The sequence below is a fragment of the Aquarana catesbeiana genome, linkage group LG03 (assembly GCF_042186555.1).
Source record: "Aquarana catesbeiana isolate 2022-GZ linkage group LG03, ASM4218655v1, whole genome shotgun sequence".
Lineage (NCBI taxonomy): Eukaryota > Metazoa > Chordata > Amphibia > Anura > Ranidae > Aquarana > Aquarana catesbeiana.
The window spans coordinates 2,896,651-2,913,778 of record NC_133326.1 but is presented as its reverse complement, the minus strand read 5'-3'; the positions used below and the strand labels follow the sequence as shown (position 1 = coordinate 2,913,778).

The following is a 17,128-nucleotide window of genomic DNA, read 5'->3' as shown; positions in this document are numbered from 1 at the left end:
ATGGGGGGATACCTACAGTACCTGCTGCCGATAATGTTTTTCCAGCATTATGGGAGCGCGCTGGAAATCACCGATGTGAGGCTGTGCTTCTCGCCGCCCCCATGAGATGCCGCGCATCCATAGGTATCGATTGGGGGCGGCGAGCAGGAGGAGCGACAGAGCTCGGCTCTGGCTCCCACGACGGGGCTCGCAGGTGTCAATCTAGCGGCGAGACTGACATAATATCGGCGGCACCTACTGTATGTAGACAAGGCATTTCCCTATTCTGCCTAGCAACATGACAGGGATCTACTGCTCCCAGTGATCTCTTACATGTCCTAGTGAGCCCATCCCCCGCACAGTTAGAACACGCCCAGGGAACACATTTAATCCCTTGATCGCCCCCTAGTGTTTAACCCCTTCCCTGCCAGTGTCATTTACACAATAATAAGTGCATTTTTATAGCACCGATCGCTGTATAAATGTTAATGGTCCCAAAATAGTGTCAAAAGTGTCCGATCTGTCCGCCGCAATGTCGCAGATCGTCGCCATTATTAATTAAAAAAAAATGAATAATAAAATCGCCCAAAAACTATCCCCTATTTTATAGACGCTATAACTTTTGTGCAAACCAATCAATATACGCTTATTACAATTTTTTTTTTTTTTTTACCAAAAATATGTAGAAGAATACGTATCGGCCTAAACTGAGGAAGAATATTTTTTTTTTTTTTTTAAATTGGGATATTTATTATAGTAAAAAGTAAAAAATATTGCTTTTTTTCAAAATTGTCGCTCTTTTTTTGTTTATAGCGCAAACAATAAAAACCGCAGAGGTGATAAAAATACCACCAAAAGAAAGCTCTATTTGTGGAAAAAAAAAGGACGGCAATTTTGTTTGGGTACAACATCGCGCGACCGCGCAATTGTCAGTTAAAGTGACGCAGTGCAGAATCGCAAAAAGTGCTCTGGTCAGGGAAGGGGGGTAAATCCTTCCTGACCAGATTGGGTCCTGAGACGTAATTGGCCTGGAGGAGAAGCGACCGCCGGGACTTGGAAGGAGACGGGGGGGGGGAGCCACCGAAGCCGTGACCTGGATGGGGTAAGTGCGGGGCTGGCGGGGGGGCCTGGTGAGCGATGGGCTGGGGGGTGGGGGTGGTTGGCTGGCTGGGGGGCTGAAGTGGTTAAATCACCTTTGGCTTAACAAAAAACAGAATTATTTCCAAATGGTGCTCTAATAACACACAATCTTTGATTTCAGCATTATGTGTAGTTAGAATTCGACTGGAGTTCAATGTAAAATACGATTCGAATTTCAGTCCGAATTTCCGAAATTCGGACAAATTTTGTTACGTTATTCGGAGTATTTGGTAAAATTTGTTTACATTTTAATTTGGGTATTCTGATATATCCGAATCTCCGAATAACGAAAAATTTGTCCGAATATTAATTCGGAACGAACAAACCACACATGTCTACTCACAGCTGCTATAGAGGCTGCACATGCGTTTTAGGGCGGTTTACATATGTGCGGCTGCAGTTCACAGCATGGGGTCCGGTGCGCTTCTGTACACCAGTTCAGGTGCGATTCAGGCAGTGGTGGCCGCCCCCGGGCACTGCCCCCCTAATCCGTATGCCCGAACCCCAATATACAAACTCCCATATTTCCCATATCTCCATACCTCCTGTATCTACATACCTCCCGTACCTCCCATACCTCCATGCCTCCCATACCTCCCGTACCTCTATTCCTTCCATACCTCTCTTACCTCCATACATACCATACCTCCCATACCTCTATTTCTTCAATACCTAAATACCTCCCATGCCTCCATACCTCCCGCACCTTCATATCTCCATACCACCATATGTCTATACTTCCTGCACCTTCATACCTCCATACTACCATATCTCCATACCTCCCGCACCTTCATAACTCCATACCACCATATCTCCACACCTCCCGCACCTTCATACCTTAATACCACTATATCTCCATACCTGCCGCACCTTCATACCTCCATACTACCATATCTCCATACCTCCTGCACCTTCCTACCTCCATACCACCATATCTCCATACCTCCCCCACCTTCATACCTCCATACCACCATATCTCCATACCTCCCGCACCTTCATATCTCCATACCACCATATCTCCATACTTCCCGCACCTTCATACCTCCATACCACCATATCTCCATACCTCCCGCACCTTCATACCTCCATACTACCATATCTCCATACCTTCCGCACCTTCATACCTCCATACCACCATATCTCCATACCTCCCGCACCTTCATACCTCCATACCACCATATCTTCATACCTCCCGCACCTTCATACCTCCATACCACCATATCTCCATACCTCCCGCACCTTCATACCTCCATACCACCATATCTCCATACCTCCCGCACCTTCATACCTCCATACCACCATATCTCCATACCTCCCGCACCTTCATACCTCCATACCACCATATCTCCATACCTTCCGCACCTTCATACCTCCATACCACCATATCTCCATACCTCCCGCACCTTCATACCTCCCTACTACCATATCTCCATACCTCCCACACCTTCATACCTTAATACCACTATATCTCCATACCTCCCGCACCTTCATACCTCCATACTACCATATCTCCATACCTCCATACCTCTATTTCTTCCATGCTTCCATACCTCCCATGCCTCCATACCTCGCATGCCACCATATGGGCAGACAGATACTGAAAACCAAGAAGAATCAATAAATTGTGAAAGTGCTTAACAGCGCCCTTGCAGTTCATTGAGAAGTACAAGTCGTCTGACACAGTGGCAGAAGGGACTTGTAGTTTATTCATTCGCAGAACTCTGTGAATGATTGACGTGGATGTGTGGGCGGAGCCCCGGAATGGCCACACTGTTTTTGAACTGTGACCAACAGGTGTGGGGAGAGATTTTAAATAATCAAAAGAAGGTAAATTTGTTACAAGTGAAATAAGATGGTTGTGCTGATGCCGACACTGATTTTAGGACTACCAAGGATTCCCCCTCACTTTCTGTCCCACTAACACCGGTCACCATGACAACCAGTGAAGGTGGATCCTCCAATGGAGACACAGACAGCAAAGAGAAACTGAGAGACTCGTCTCCAAATACTCCAAATAAGAGAAGTACCCGCCATGTAGTCTACCAGATCCTGACTTCCCCGGTCATGGGCGTCCTCCTTACCTGTGCTTTCATCCACGCTCTCCTCAAACCAGTGGTCGTTCTGATGCACCCATTCTCCGTTACATTTAAAGAAGATCTGGATGGCAGGTAAAGCCCGGCAGCGTAGGATGATGGGATTGCTTTTGATGATGTAGGCGTCTTCAGGCTCCATCTGGAAATGGGGGAGGGTACCTGGGGCAGAAGGCAGCGATTCTGGTGGAGACTCTCCATTGCTTCCTGCAAAAATAAAATACGAGAACAAAATGTTATTATGTAATAGTCAGACCGAGGAAGACAAAACTCAGTCTGAGATACAATGTATCACCTTTCTAACTTCTGTAGCAATTTTTTTATATTTCTATAAACAGATAATGACTAAATAAATAATATTCCTCCCACTGACACCAATGATGGGACACTATCCCTCTCACTGATACCAATGATGGGGCACTATTCCTCCCACTGATACCAATGATGGGGCACTATTCCTCCCACTGACACCAATGATGGGACACTATTCCTCCCACCGATACCAATGATGGGACACTATTCTTCCCACTGATACCAATTATGGGACACTATACCTCTCACTGATACCAATGATGGGACACTATTCCTCCCACTGACACCAATGATGGGGCACAATTCTTCCCACTGATACCAATGATGGGACACTATTCCTCACACTGACACCAATGATGGGACACTATCCCTCTCACTGATACCAATGATGGGACACTATTCCTCCCACTGATACTAATGATGGAGACACTATTCCTCCCACTGATACCAATGATGGGACACTATACCTCTCACTGATACCAATGATGGGGCACTATCCCTCTCACTGATACCAATGATGGGACACTATTCCTCCCACTGACACCAATGATGGGACACTATTCCTCCCAGTGACACCAATGATGGGACACTATTCCTCCCACTGACACCAATGATGGGACACTATCCCTCTCACTGATACCAATGATGGGGCACTATTCCTCCCACTGACACAAATGATGGGACACTATTCCTCCCACTGATACCAATGATGGGACACTATTCTTCCTACTGATACCAATGATGGGACACTATTCCTCCCACTGACACCAATGATGGGACACTATTCCCCCCACTGACACCAATGATGGGACACTATTCCTCCCACTGACACCAATGATGGGACACTATTCCTCCCACTGACACCAATGATGGGACACTATCTCTCTCACTGATACCAATGATGGGGCACTATTCCTCCTACTGATACCAATGATGGGGCACTATTCCTCCCACTGACACCAATGATGGGACACTATTCCTCCCACCGATACCAATGATGGGACACTATTCTTCCCACTGATACCAATGATGGGACACTATACCTCTCACTGATACCAATGATGGGGCACTATTCCTCCCACTGACACCAATGATGGGGCACAATTCTTCCCACTGACACCAATGATGGGACACTATTCCTCCCACTGACACCAATGATGGGACACTATCCCTCTCACTGATACCAATGATGGGACACTATTCCTCCCACTGATACTAATGATGGAGACACTATTCCTCCCACTGATACCAATGATGGGACACTATACCTCTCACTGATACCAATGATGGGGCACTATCCCTCTCACTGATACCAATGATGGGACACTATTCCTCCCACTGACACCAATGATGGGACACTATTCCTCCCACTGACACCAATGATGGGACACTATTCCTCCCACTGACACCAATGATGGGACACTATTCCTCCCACTGACACCAATGATGGGACACTATTCCTCCCACTGACACCAATGATGGGACACTATCCCTCTCACTGATACCAATGATGGGGCACTATTCCTCCCACTGACACAAATGATGGGACACTATTCCTCCCACTGATACCAATGATGGGACACTATTCTTCCTACTGATACCAATGATGGGACACTATTCCTCCCACTGACACCAATGATGGGACACTATTCCCCCCACTGACACCAATGATGGGACACTATTCCCCCCACTGACACCAATGATGGGACACTATTCCTCCCACTGACACCAATGATGGGACACTATTCCCCCCACTGATACCAATGATGGGACACAATTCTTCCCACTGACACCAATGATGGGACACTATTCCTCCCACCGATACCAATGATGGGACACTATTCCTCCCACTGATACCAATGATGGGACACTATTCCTCCCACTGATACCAATGATGGGACACTATTCCTCCCACTGACACCAATGATGGGGCACTATTCCTCCCACTGACACCAATGATGGGACACTATCCCTCTCACTGATACCAATGATGGGACACTATTCCTCCCACTGATACTAATGATGGGGACACTATTCCTCCCACTGATACCAATGATGGGACACTATTCCTCCCACTGACACCAATGATGGGGCACTATTCCTCCCACTGACACCAATGATGGGACACTATTCCTCCCACTGACACCAATGATGGGACACTATTCCTCCCACTGACACCAATGATGGGGCACAATTCTTCCCACTGACACCAATGATGGGACACTATTCCTCCCACTGACACCAATGATGGGACACTATCCCTCTCACTGATACCAATGATGGGACACTATTCCTCCCACTGATACTAATGATGGAGACACTATTCCTCCCACTGATACCAATGATGGGACACTATACCTCTCACTGATACCAATGATGGGGCACTATCCCTCTCACTGATACCAATGATGGGACACTATTCCTCCCACTGACACCAATGATGGGACACTATTCCTCCCACTGACACCAATGATGGGACACTATTCCTCCCACTGACACCAATGATGGGACACTATCCCTCTCACTGATACCAATGATGGGGCACTATTCCTCCCACTGACACAAATGATGGGACACTATTCCTCCCACTGATACCAATGATGGGACACTATTCTTCCTACTGATACCAATGATGGGACACTATTCCTCCCACTGACACCAATGATGGGACACTATTCCCCCCACTGATACCAATGATGGGACACTATTCCTCCCACTGACACCAATGATGGGACACTATTCCCCCCACTGACACCAATGATGGGACACTATTCCCCCCACTGACACCAATGATGGGACACTATTCCTCCCACTGACACCAATGATGGGACACTATTCCCCCCACTGATACCAATGATGGGACACAATTCTTCCCACTGACACCAATGATGGGACACTATTCCTCCCACCGATACCAATGATGGGACACTATTCCTCCCACTGACACCAATGATGGGACACTATTCCTCCCACTGACACCAATGATGGGACACTATTCCTCCCACTGATACCAATGATGGGGCACTATTCCTCCCACTGACACCAATGATGGGGCACTATTCCTCCCACTGACACCAATGATGGGGCACTATTCCTCCCACTGACACCAATGATGGGACACTATCCCTCTCACTGATACCAATGATGGGACACTATTCCTCCCACTGATACTAATGATGGGGACACTATTCCTCCCACTGATACCAATGATGGGACACTATTCCTCCCACTGACACCAATGATGGGGCACTATTCCTCCCACTGACACCAATGATGGGACACTATTCCTCCCACTGACACCAATGATGGGACACTATTCCTCCCACTGATACCAATGATGGGACACTATTCCTCCCACTGACACCAATGATGGGGCACTATTCCTCCCACTGACACCAATGATGGGACACTATCCCTCTCACTGATACCAATGATGGGACACTATTCCTCCCACTGATACTAATGATGGGGACACTATTCCTCCCACTGATACCAATGATGGGACACTATTCCTCCCACTGACACCAATGATGGGGCACTATTCCTCCCACTGACACCAATGATGGGACACTATTCCTCCCACTGACACCAATGATGGGACACTATTCCTCCCACTGACACCAATGATGGGACACTATTCCTCCCACTGACACCAATAATGAGGCACTATTTCTTTCCCTAAAACCAATAATGGGGCATTCTCTACTCCCATTGTCACCAGGGCATTTTCTACTAACACTGGCTACAGTCCAGCCCCCTCAAAATCTGAAGGACAATAAACTGGTCCTGCGTTCAGGATTTTTGGAGATCCCTGCCCTAGACTGTCTATTGAGGTGGAGTGTACGGCTTATCGCTGTGGGCCTGGCGTGGGGGGGGGAGCGCTACATCTAGAGGTTAAACTGCCAAACCCCTGCCACATTCTACCCCACTTAGCAGAGCATTGGTCCTTTTTTGAAAAAAAAAAAATACAGTTCCGGCTGCGAAGAATTTAAAATAAAGTTAACCCCTTCACACCTAAGAGTAAGACAAACGTTAATGCCTAAACACAATTTTGCAACTTTGACATGTGTTAGTAAAACTACTTTTTGCATCCAGGTGGATTATACTGTGTTTTTTTTTGTTTTTTTTAGGACATATTGGGCTTTCATTTGCTGGTAAATAGTAATAGATATGTCTTGATTTTCTTTTTGTATTATTATCATAGGAAAACTGGCCAAAATAGTAAAAAAAAAAAAAATAAATAAATTAGCTGCATATTTCTTGCTACTACTACCACAACCTTCCACCAAGGAAGAACCCAAAATATATTCTCCTGCTCTTGATGATCGCAGTGATACCACATATGTGTATGTTAGTTGTTGTTTGTACCCGTAGTACAGCCCAGAAACAATAGTGCGCAATTTGGTTTGTTTTTTATCCTACCTAAAACACACTGACACTGATACTAATTTAAAAAATAAATTGTGCTAAAAAAAATACCCACCCTGACCTTGACTCATACACTAGCCCTGGCAAATATGAGGCCCCACGGAAAAAAACCCCAGTCCAATGGGGCCGTATATTCCCCCCCCCCCAGGTCGTAGAGTTGCAACTAGGTCCACAAAACTCACTTGACTTTGCTGTTGTCTTTCTTGCTTACTAGAGTTCTTACTAGATTTGGTCCTAGGTCATACAGTTGGAACTAGGTCCACAAAACACGTTTGACCTTGCTCCCGTCCTTACTTCCTAGAGTTCTTACTAGAGTTGGTTCATCGGTCGTAGAGTTGGAGCTAGGTCCACAAAACATGCTTGGTCTTAGTTACATAATTAGTCAGGCTGAAAAAAGACACAAGTCCATCCAGTTCAATCCATAAAAATAAATAAATAAATAAATAGTGTACAATCCAATATACCCTATTCTATACCCACAGTTGATCCAGAGGAAGGCAAAAAACATCAGCAGAGCATGCTCCAATTTGCTACAGCAGGAGAAAAGAATTCCTTCCTGATCCCCCAAGAGGCAATCCGATTTTCCCTGGATCAACTTTACCTATAAATGTCAGTACCCAGTTATATTCTGTACATTTAGGAAAGTATCCAGGCCTTTCTTAAAGCAATCTACTGAGCTGGCCAGAACCACCTCTGGCAGGAGTCTATTCCACATTTTCACACCTCTTACTGTGAAGAAACCTTTCCGTATTTGGAGAAGAAATCTCTTTTCCTCTAGACATAAAGAGTGCCCCCTTGTCCTCTGTGTTGACCGTAAAGAGAATAACTCAACACCAAGTTCACTATATGGACCCCTTATATATTTGAACATGTTGATCATGTCCCCCTTTTTCTCCTCTTCTCAAGAGAGAATAAATTCAGTTCCTCTAATCTTTCCTCATAGCTGAGCTCCTCCATGCCTCTTATCAGTTTGGTTGCCCTTCTCTGCACTTTCTCCAGTTCCCCGATATCCCTTTTGAGAACTGGTGCCCAAAACTGAACTGCATATTCCATATGAGGTCTTACTAATCTAATCTAAACTAATGAGGTCTTGCTCTTGTCCTTCTTGCCTACTGGAGTTCTTACTAGAGTTGGTTGTAGAGTTGGAAATAGGCCCACTAAATATGCTTGACCTTGCTCTTGTCCTTCTTATATACTAGAGTTCTTACTAAAGTTGGTCCTAGGTTGTAAAGTTGCAACTAGGTCCACAAAACATGCCTGATCTTGCTCTTGTCCTTGCATACTAGAGTTCTTACTAGAGTTGGTTATAGAGTTGGAACTAGGTCCACTAAATATGCTTCACCTTGCTCTTGTCCTTCCTACATATTAAGAGTTCTTACTAAAGTTGGTCCTAGGTTGTAAAGTTGGAGCTAGGTCCACAAAACATGCTTCATTTTGCTCTTGTCCTTCTTGCATGCTAGAGTTCTTACAAGAGTTGGTTGTAGATTTGAAACTAGGTCCGCTAAATATGCTTGACCTTGCTCTTGTCCTTCCTACATTCTAGAGTTCTTACTAAAGTTGTTCCTAGGTTGTAGAGTTGCAACTAGGTCCACAAAACATGCCTGATCTTGCTCTTGTCCTTCTTGCATGCTAGAGTTCTTACAAGAGTTGGTTGTAGATTTGAAACTAGGTCCGCTAAATATGCTTGACCTTGCTCTTGTCCTTCCTACATTCTAGAGTTCTTACTAAAGTTGTTCCTAGGTTGTAGAGTTGCAACTAGGTCCACAAAACATGCCTGATCTTGCTCTTGTCCTTGCATACTAGAGTTCTTACTGGAGTTGGTTATAGAGTTGGAACTAGGTCCACTAAATATGCTTCACCTTGCTCTTGTCCTTCCTACATATTAGAGTTCTTACTAAAGTTGGTCCTAGGTTGTAAAGTTGGAGCTAGGTCCACAAAACATGCTTCATTTTGCTCTTGTCCTTCTTGCATACTAGAGTTATTACTAGAGTCGGCTGTAGAGTTGGAACTAGGTCCACTAAACACCCTTGACCTTGCTCTTGTCCTTCTTGCATTCTAGAGTTCTTATTAAAGTTGGTCCTAGGTCATAGAGTTGGAACTAGGTTTACTAAACATGCTTGACCTTGCTCTTGTCCTTCTTGCATACTAGAGTTCATAATAGAGTTGCATCTGGTTTTAGATTTCCATTGAACAATGCATTTTGGAGGTGCATGAGCTGAGTTAACACTAAGTAAGTATTGTTTGGCATTGTCCTCAACTGAGCACTCTCAAGTCCTATTTTACTGCACCTCCCTGTATCTGCACCTTAGACAGTTATGAGAAATCTCCAAAAATAAGGCAGAAGGATCAACAACATGATAGAACTCAAGAATGTTCCATACTGGAAGCGTGACCAAAGGCATATATTATATATTCAACCCAATACCCGTCTCTGTTCAGTGCCGTCACCCTGTCAGTTACGTTGGGACCTCTCCTGTTTAAATGGACTATTTCTGTATTATTTATTGGCGATGGTGAATTACTGAGTCCAGATGTGCATTACATCCTCTAATAGAAATGGAATTCTAATTATCCAATCACGGCCACATATAAATCTGGATCGGGAGATGAGGGTAATGGAAAGATAAGAGGACTAATGACCACCTGTGACTGGCAGGCAATCAGCGATGTGCTATCTGGCTATTGATTTGTTATTGTGTTATCCCGCTGTAAATAACAGTAAAGCATCTCCCGTATAGATGGACAGGAAATGAATCTGCCGCAAAAGCTCTTAGATTGGAGCCGTAATGACATGAAGCCCAAACATGTGCCGTCCTTGTTCTCTCTCCAAACTTTCAATCGTCGTTCCAAAAAGGACAATGGAACGTGGCGGGGGGGGGGGGGGGGAGGGTTTTCTTATAGTCGCTCTCTCTCTACAGCCCAGCATAATAAACTGCCAGAATCGTGCAGGAAATGCTGCATGCTGGGAAATGGTCTTATCGCCGCGTTCCGTTTGTAAAACAAAAAAGGCCTCCTGGTTTACTACTCGGTCGTCTTGTAGGCGTGATACGCCGAGTCTACGGAGCGGCAGCTAATGATCAGCCGACGCGGCAAGAAATCTATAGCGCAATTTATTTTCTCTATCAAGTATTTCAAAGGCCGGGAGCGAGGAGATGGCTTTTATAAGAACACCTAATTCACTAAAAAAATAATAGTAATCATAATCATTGTCATCATCTATCACTTTTCATCAGCATCAATCATCATTCTCTACTCGGGATCTGCGATTTCTTTGCCTTTGTGGGACGCGGTGAATGGAGGTGTACTTTGCATGTCAAATATATCGGTTAAATGACCATTTCAGTCATCGGCGATGAACAAAGGCGCCAACAATTCCACCACGCTAATGGATACCGTATTTATTCCCTCTGCCCATTGCTGCTCCATGTTCTGTTGGCAGAAAAGTTTTTGGCCCTCAATAGCTCTATAAACCCTTTTTATTAGTGTAGCTCCCCCCCCCCCCCCACTCGATGTGGCCACTAAGTGCTTTCTGCTGTGATGTGAAGTATTGCCAGCTGTTTCTATACATCGCTAGTTGTCCACTAATCTCACAATACACAGACGATTACCATATCAATATACACTATATCGCCAAAAGTATTGGGACGCCTGCCTTTACACACACTTGAACTTTAATGACATCCCAGTCTTATGCTGGCCATACACTATACGAAAAATCGGCCGAAAAATCGTTCGTATAGACACTTCGTTCGTTTTTCGGCAAGTTAATGGGCACAAATCGATAATCGTTTGTGACGTTTTTGTGGGAAAAAAACGAACGGGAAGTTTGGAAAATTTCTGCCGAACGTACGATAAATTGCAAGGTTAATGTGTTTCCCGTCCGAACTGTCTGCACTAGGTATATGTAAAAAAACGAACAAAAAATTATTTATTCATGTCCACTGAACAATTTATCGGTCATTATATGATGGCACGATCGTTTGCGGTCACGGTCGAACGTTCTTTTTTCGAAAATGGGTTCGGCCGATTTTCTGTATAGTGTATGGCCAGCATTAGTCCGGAGGGTTCAATATTGAGTTGGCTCCGCCCTTTGCAGCTATAACAGCTTCAACTCTTCTGGGAAGGCCGTCCACAAGGTTTAGGAGGGTGTCTATGGGAATATTTGACTATTCTTCCAGAAGCCCATTTGTTGAATGAGAAGGCCTGGCTCACAGTCTTCGCTCTAATTCATCCCAAAGGTGTTCTATCGGGTTGAGGTCAGGACTCTGTGCAGGCCAGTCATGTCCCTCCACCCCAAACTCGCTCATCCATGTCTTTATCGACCATGCTTTGTGCACTGGTGCGCAGTCATGTACCAGGTATCATTTGTAGGGAATTTGTTAATGGTAACAAGAAAAGCAGTAAAATAGATCCCCTGCAGCCAGCAACAATGGACCCCCAGCAACAAAAGATCGCCCAGCGACAATAGACCACCCCCAGGAAAAATAGACCCTTCAGCCTATTGGCAGAACTACCCGGGTCGCAAAGGCCGCACTCGAGTCCGGGCCCTGGCATTTCTCCACTGTTCCTCCAAGAGGCAGGAAAAGGGCCCTCGGGCTGGAGGTTGATCCCTGGGCAGGAGGTGACTCTGTACTGTGCTGAACGATGAAGGCGGGGAGCCATTCACTTCCCTGGGAGCTGGGAGCAGAGAGGAGCTGGACCTTCACCGGAGCCCGGCACTGGAGGGCGGCACCTTCTCCGGAGTAGAAGCGGAGGGGCCCCTGTGGGCTCTAGAGTCCCGGAATGGTGTGAGGAGGATAATGAAGGACACATGGAACCCCTTGACTGTACGCTTCTCCCTCCACCAGGAGCCAGCACAGCTGTCCAGGAGAGGAGCTTCCTGGGGGGAAGGAGTCAGAAGGATTGGGGTGAGGGAGGGCGCAGTGCAAGCCACGCTCTTCAAACCACCCGGTGAGTGAGCCCAGGACAGGGGATTGCTGGCATTGGGTGTAACATGGGATCGGGGTCACCGAGATAAGAAAATCAGAGGTCACCAGGTATAACATGGGATCTGGGTCACCAGGACAGGGGATCGGGGGCAGTGGGTGTAACATGGGATCGGGGTCACCAGGACAGGGGATTGCTGGCATTGGGTGTAACATGGGATCGGGGTCACCGAGATAAGAAAATCAGAGGTCACCAGGTATAACATGGGATTGGGGTCACCAAGACAAGGGATCGGGGAGCAGTGGGATTAACTTGGGATCGGGGTCACCAGGACAGGGGATCGGGGGCAGTGGGTGTAACATGGGAGCGGGGTCACCAGGACATATAATCAGGGTCACCAGGTGGAACATAGAGGATTGGGGTCTCCAGGTGTGACATGGTGAGTCACTAAGTGTGACATGGGAGATCAGGGTCACTGGGTGTCACAGGGTCACATGGAGGTACATTGGGGTCACTGGGCTTGGCTATTTGACTTGGGGGAACCATCAGATCATGGTCACCGGGTATGACATGAAGGAGTTTTCAACCCCTTCCCACTCACCCACTGTGGCCCTTTAGGTCCTAAAGCTGAACTAAACACCTTTACAGCAGTGGGGGGGTCAGGGAGGTGGGGGGGTCAGGGATGAGTCCAAACCGTCCTGAGCCATGCCGCCAAGAAGCTGTCACTGCGGACAGAACATCATAAGCAGCAGAGGCACGCCTTGCCCTGCAGCCACACGTGTTCATGTGGCAGATATATAAGTGACTACAGGGCGATGTCCCTGTTGCTTATTTTTGGTGGTCTGCAGCAGTGGTCATCAACCCTGTCCTCAGGACCCACTAACAGGCCAAGTTTGCAAGATAACTGAAATGCATCACAGGTGATATCATTTGCTGCATCTCCCCCAAGGTAATACATAAAACCTGGCCTTTTGTTGGGCCCTGAGGACAGGAGTTGAGAACCAGTGGTCTGTAGTGACAGCTTCTTGGACAGATCGCTCAGGTGGGTTCAGATTCTCGTCTGAACGTGCCTGAGATCATCCCTAGTGGTGGTCAACTTAAAAATTATAGAGGGCCTCAAGTGCGTGGCCCCCAACACTTCCAGAGGGCCACACAACAGCAGTGCATTTCAGGAGTGGCCCATCCATTAAGGACGCACGGGCGCCACCCCCTCTAGCCACGCCACCTCCCTATATGGTTAATGGATAGATTTATGCAAAGCATGAATCTATCCCTGGTCGCCACGGCCACACCCTATTCATGCGTCCGGCCCCTTTCAGGACGCCGGGCGCATGAATTACAGCGGCGGGGGAGTTTTTTTGAAGTACCTGATTAGAGCCAGAGCCTCCAATAGGCTTCAAAATAGGGTGGGCTCAGAGTGCAGAGCATTGCACTTGGAGCCCACCCAGGTGTGTTAGAAAAGCAAATGAATATTCGCTTTTCTAACACTGAATCGCCCCTCCGCCAATCAGGAAGGGTGGGTCTGATACTCGTTTCCTGATTGGCTGAAAGGTCAGGCGATCCTATTGGACGCCTAGGAGGAGGAGGAGGAGGAGGGGGATGCACAGGGGAAGGCATCGGGATCCACACCACAGGAGGAGAAAGAAAGCCTTCAGACACGCCCGCTTCTAAGTAAGTACGGGGCTGTGATGTCCCTGCTGTCCTCCCGGGGGGGGGGGTTGCCGCCCTCCCAAAAGAAAAAAAAAACAGCCGCCACTGGTGCATTTCACACCTTAGCGCCCCTGCATTTTTTTGGAGCAAATTGCCATTCACATTGAAGAAGTTGCAGTAAAATAGTACCCAACAGGGTTGCCAACAGCCAGTAAATTTACTGACAGTTTGTAAAAATCAGCGATTTTTTTTACAACTGCCAGTAAATATCAGAGGCTGATAATTTCATGCTGTGTTGACTTTTTAAGTGTAAATCAAGCAAATCACTTTGTTAGAGGTATTGTCATTGTTTCCACATCATGTTTATACTGTTCAAATATTCGCTGTGTTAGTTCTCAATAGAAGTTCTGTAATTTCTCAGGTTGCCAGTAAAAAAGGTACTCTGCCAGTAAATTTCCCAGGTTCTGTCAGTAAAAAATGCTGCGGGAGGTTGGCAACCCTGGTACCCAACAATAGTACCAGAGGAAAGGGCCCCGGGACCCGGGGGTCAGAGGGGCCCTTCGTGGTTTCTTGCTTGCACTGGGGTCCTGAAGGTTCTCATTACGCCTCTGCTCCCCTAACCTAACAGACATTTAAAAAATGGACACAATTTGCTCATAAATACATATAAGTAGCTCAGTAAGGTATTACATCCAGTCCAGTGTAAATGAAGATGATTTATTATCCCGGGCCGCGTGCGATTCCGCTCTGGCTGCATTTTCTATGAGCGGCGACTCCGCTGACAGACCTCCTAACACGCCCGCCTATATGTGAACAGGTAATTTCCCTCCTGACCCCGCACCCTTCTCCTACATATGTAGACCTCGGCCACCTACCAACGCTCAATTTACTGCGCAATCCATTCACCGCTGCGAAAGGTCAGGCGGCATTTTAAAGCTTATGATCAATCAGCCGGGGGGGGGGGGGGGGGCAGCTAGAATGTAAATGGTAGTATGATCTGCTCCTGCGTGCTCAGCCATCGGTGCTATTCAGGAAGATTAATGTGTGGAGATGGAATTACACCCCAGGCAACTCCATAGAAAAAAAAAAAAAGTGGAATTTTAACAGCCCCATTTTCCTCTGACCTCTCCGGGGACCCGTGGATTGGGCTCATAATATGCAATGATTTTATACTCTGCAGCCCTTAATCATATCTAAAGTGTATATATATTATATATATATATATATACAAAACATCACAACGCCGTTTGTCAGGCCGCTGAATGAAAGGGCCGATACATTTTGTAATCTTCTGCATGGAGGTCGGTGTATATAGCCGCCAATTACAGCTTTATCCATCATTCACCTTGTTTTCCAGGGGGAGGTTTGGGATTTTTTCCATAATTTCACCATCACTATATACAGGAAATGCCGACATGTTCTCCGTATCCGATTCCATTCCATGAATTTGTTGTCAGTTTTGATTTCCCCGTCTTTAGTTCTGTCTAAGATTATTATTTTGTAGTTACGATGAGAACTTAGTTCAGAAAGATTTGTACATGGGGGGGGGGGGTTACAGAGTTTTGAGTGGACAATATAGCATTTAAACGTCAAAGAAAGATATATTTAAAGGAGCACCTGTCTCTAGACAAAACAAGATGAAGACTATATATATATATATAACGTATCACTCAAGAGTCCATCAATATGTTGTGACATCAGGGGGGGGGGGTTGCCCGTTTCCGTCACCGACTGGCCCCGCTCTCAGCTATATAGCAGCTGTCACCAAGAAGAAGCGTCACTTGCCATGGAGGTGGAGCTGTTGCGGCTTTTTTTTTTTTTTCGGCTCGTCGGGGGGTTTGTGAGATGGATCTACATCGTGGGAGATTTTTATTTTTTTATCTTTTAATAAAGGACTTGTCCCAAAGTGTCTCCTGTCTTTTTTACTATTTTTGGCACTTTTTTTGTGAAATGGTAGGGGTACAATGTACCCGTTACCAATTCACATAGGGGGGGAGGCCAGTATCTGGGAGTCCCCTTGTTGAAGGGGGCTTCCAGATTCCGATAAGCCCCCCTGCCCGCATAACCCAACAACCACTGTGCAAGGGTTGTGGGGATGAGGCCCTTGTCCCCATCAACATGGGGACAAGGTGCTTTGGGGACCCCAAAGCATGTGGCCTGGTACAGTTCAGGAGGGGGGGAGATCTCTCACCCCCCCCTCTTTTCCTGACCTGCCAGGTTGCGTGCTCAGATAAGGGTCTGGTATGGATTTGGGGGGGACCCCTACGCCATTTTTTTAAATTTTTGGCGCAAGGTTCCCCTTAAAAACCATACCAGACTTGGTATGGATTATGGGGGGACCCCCACACAATTTTTTTTTTTTACATTTTTGGTTCAGGGTTCCCCTTAATATTCATACCAGACCCAAAGTGCCTGGTAATGGACTGGGGGGGGGGGAACCCATACCGTTTTTTTCAATGAGTTTTATCTATATTTTCGAGACCCAACAATACATTACAGCCGCAATCAGTTTGACAAGTTTTCCTTTAGAAATGTCATTGTGCGCTTGGACTGTTCTAAACACGGGAAAAATGCGCCACTTTACAGCCATACTATAGACACCC

The 17,128-nt window shown here is 46.4% G+C and overlaps 1 protein-coding gene across 2 annotated transcripts in view; it reads right to left on the bottom strand.

Moving 5' to 3' along the window:
- Positions 1–17,128, bottom strand: part of UNC5D (unc-5 netrin receptor D) — a 924,160-nt gene that overhangs the window by 579,686 nt on the left and 327,346 nt on the right. For both annotated transcript variants that reach the window (XM_073618230.1, XM_073618231.1), the window contains exon 2: positions 3,201–3,416. In XM_073618230.1, the coding sequence (XP_073474331.1) occupies positions 3,201–3,416 (216 nt within the window). The remainder of the gene's footprint in view (positions 1–3,200; positions 3,417–17,128) is intronic.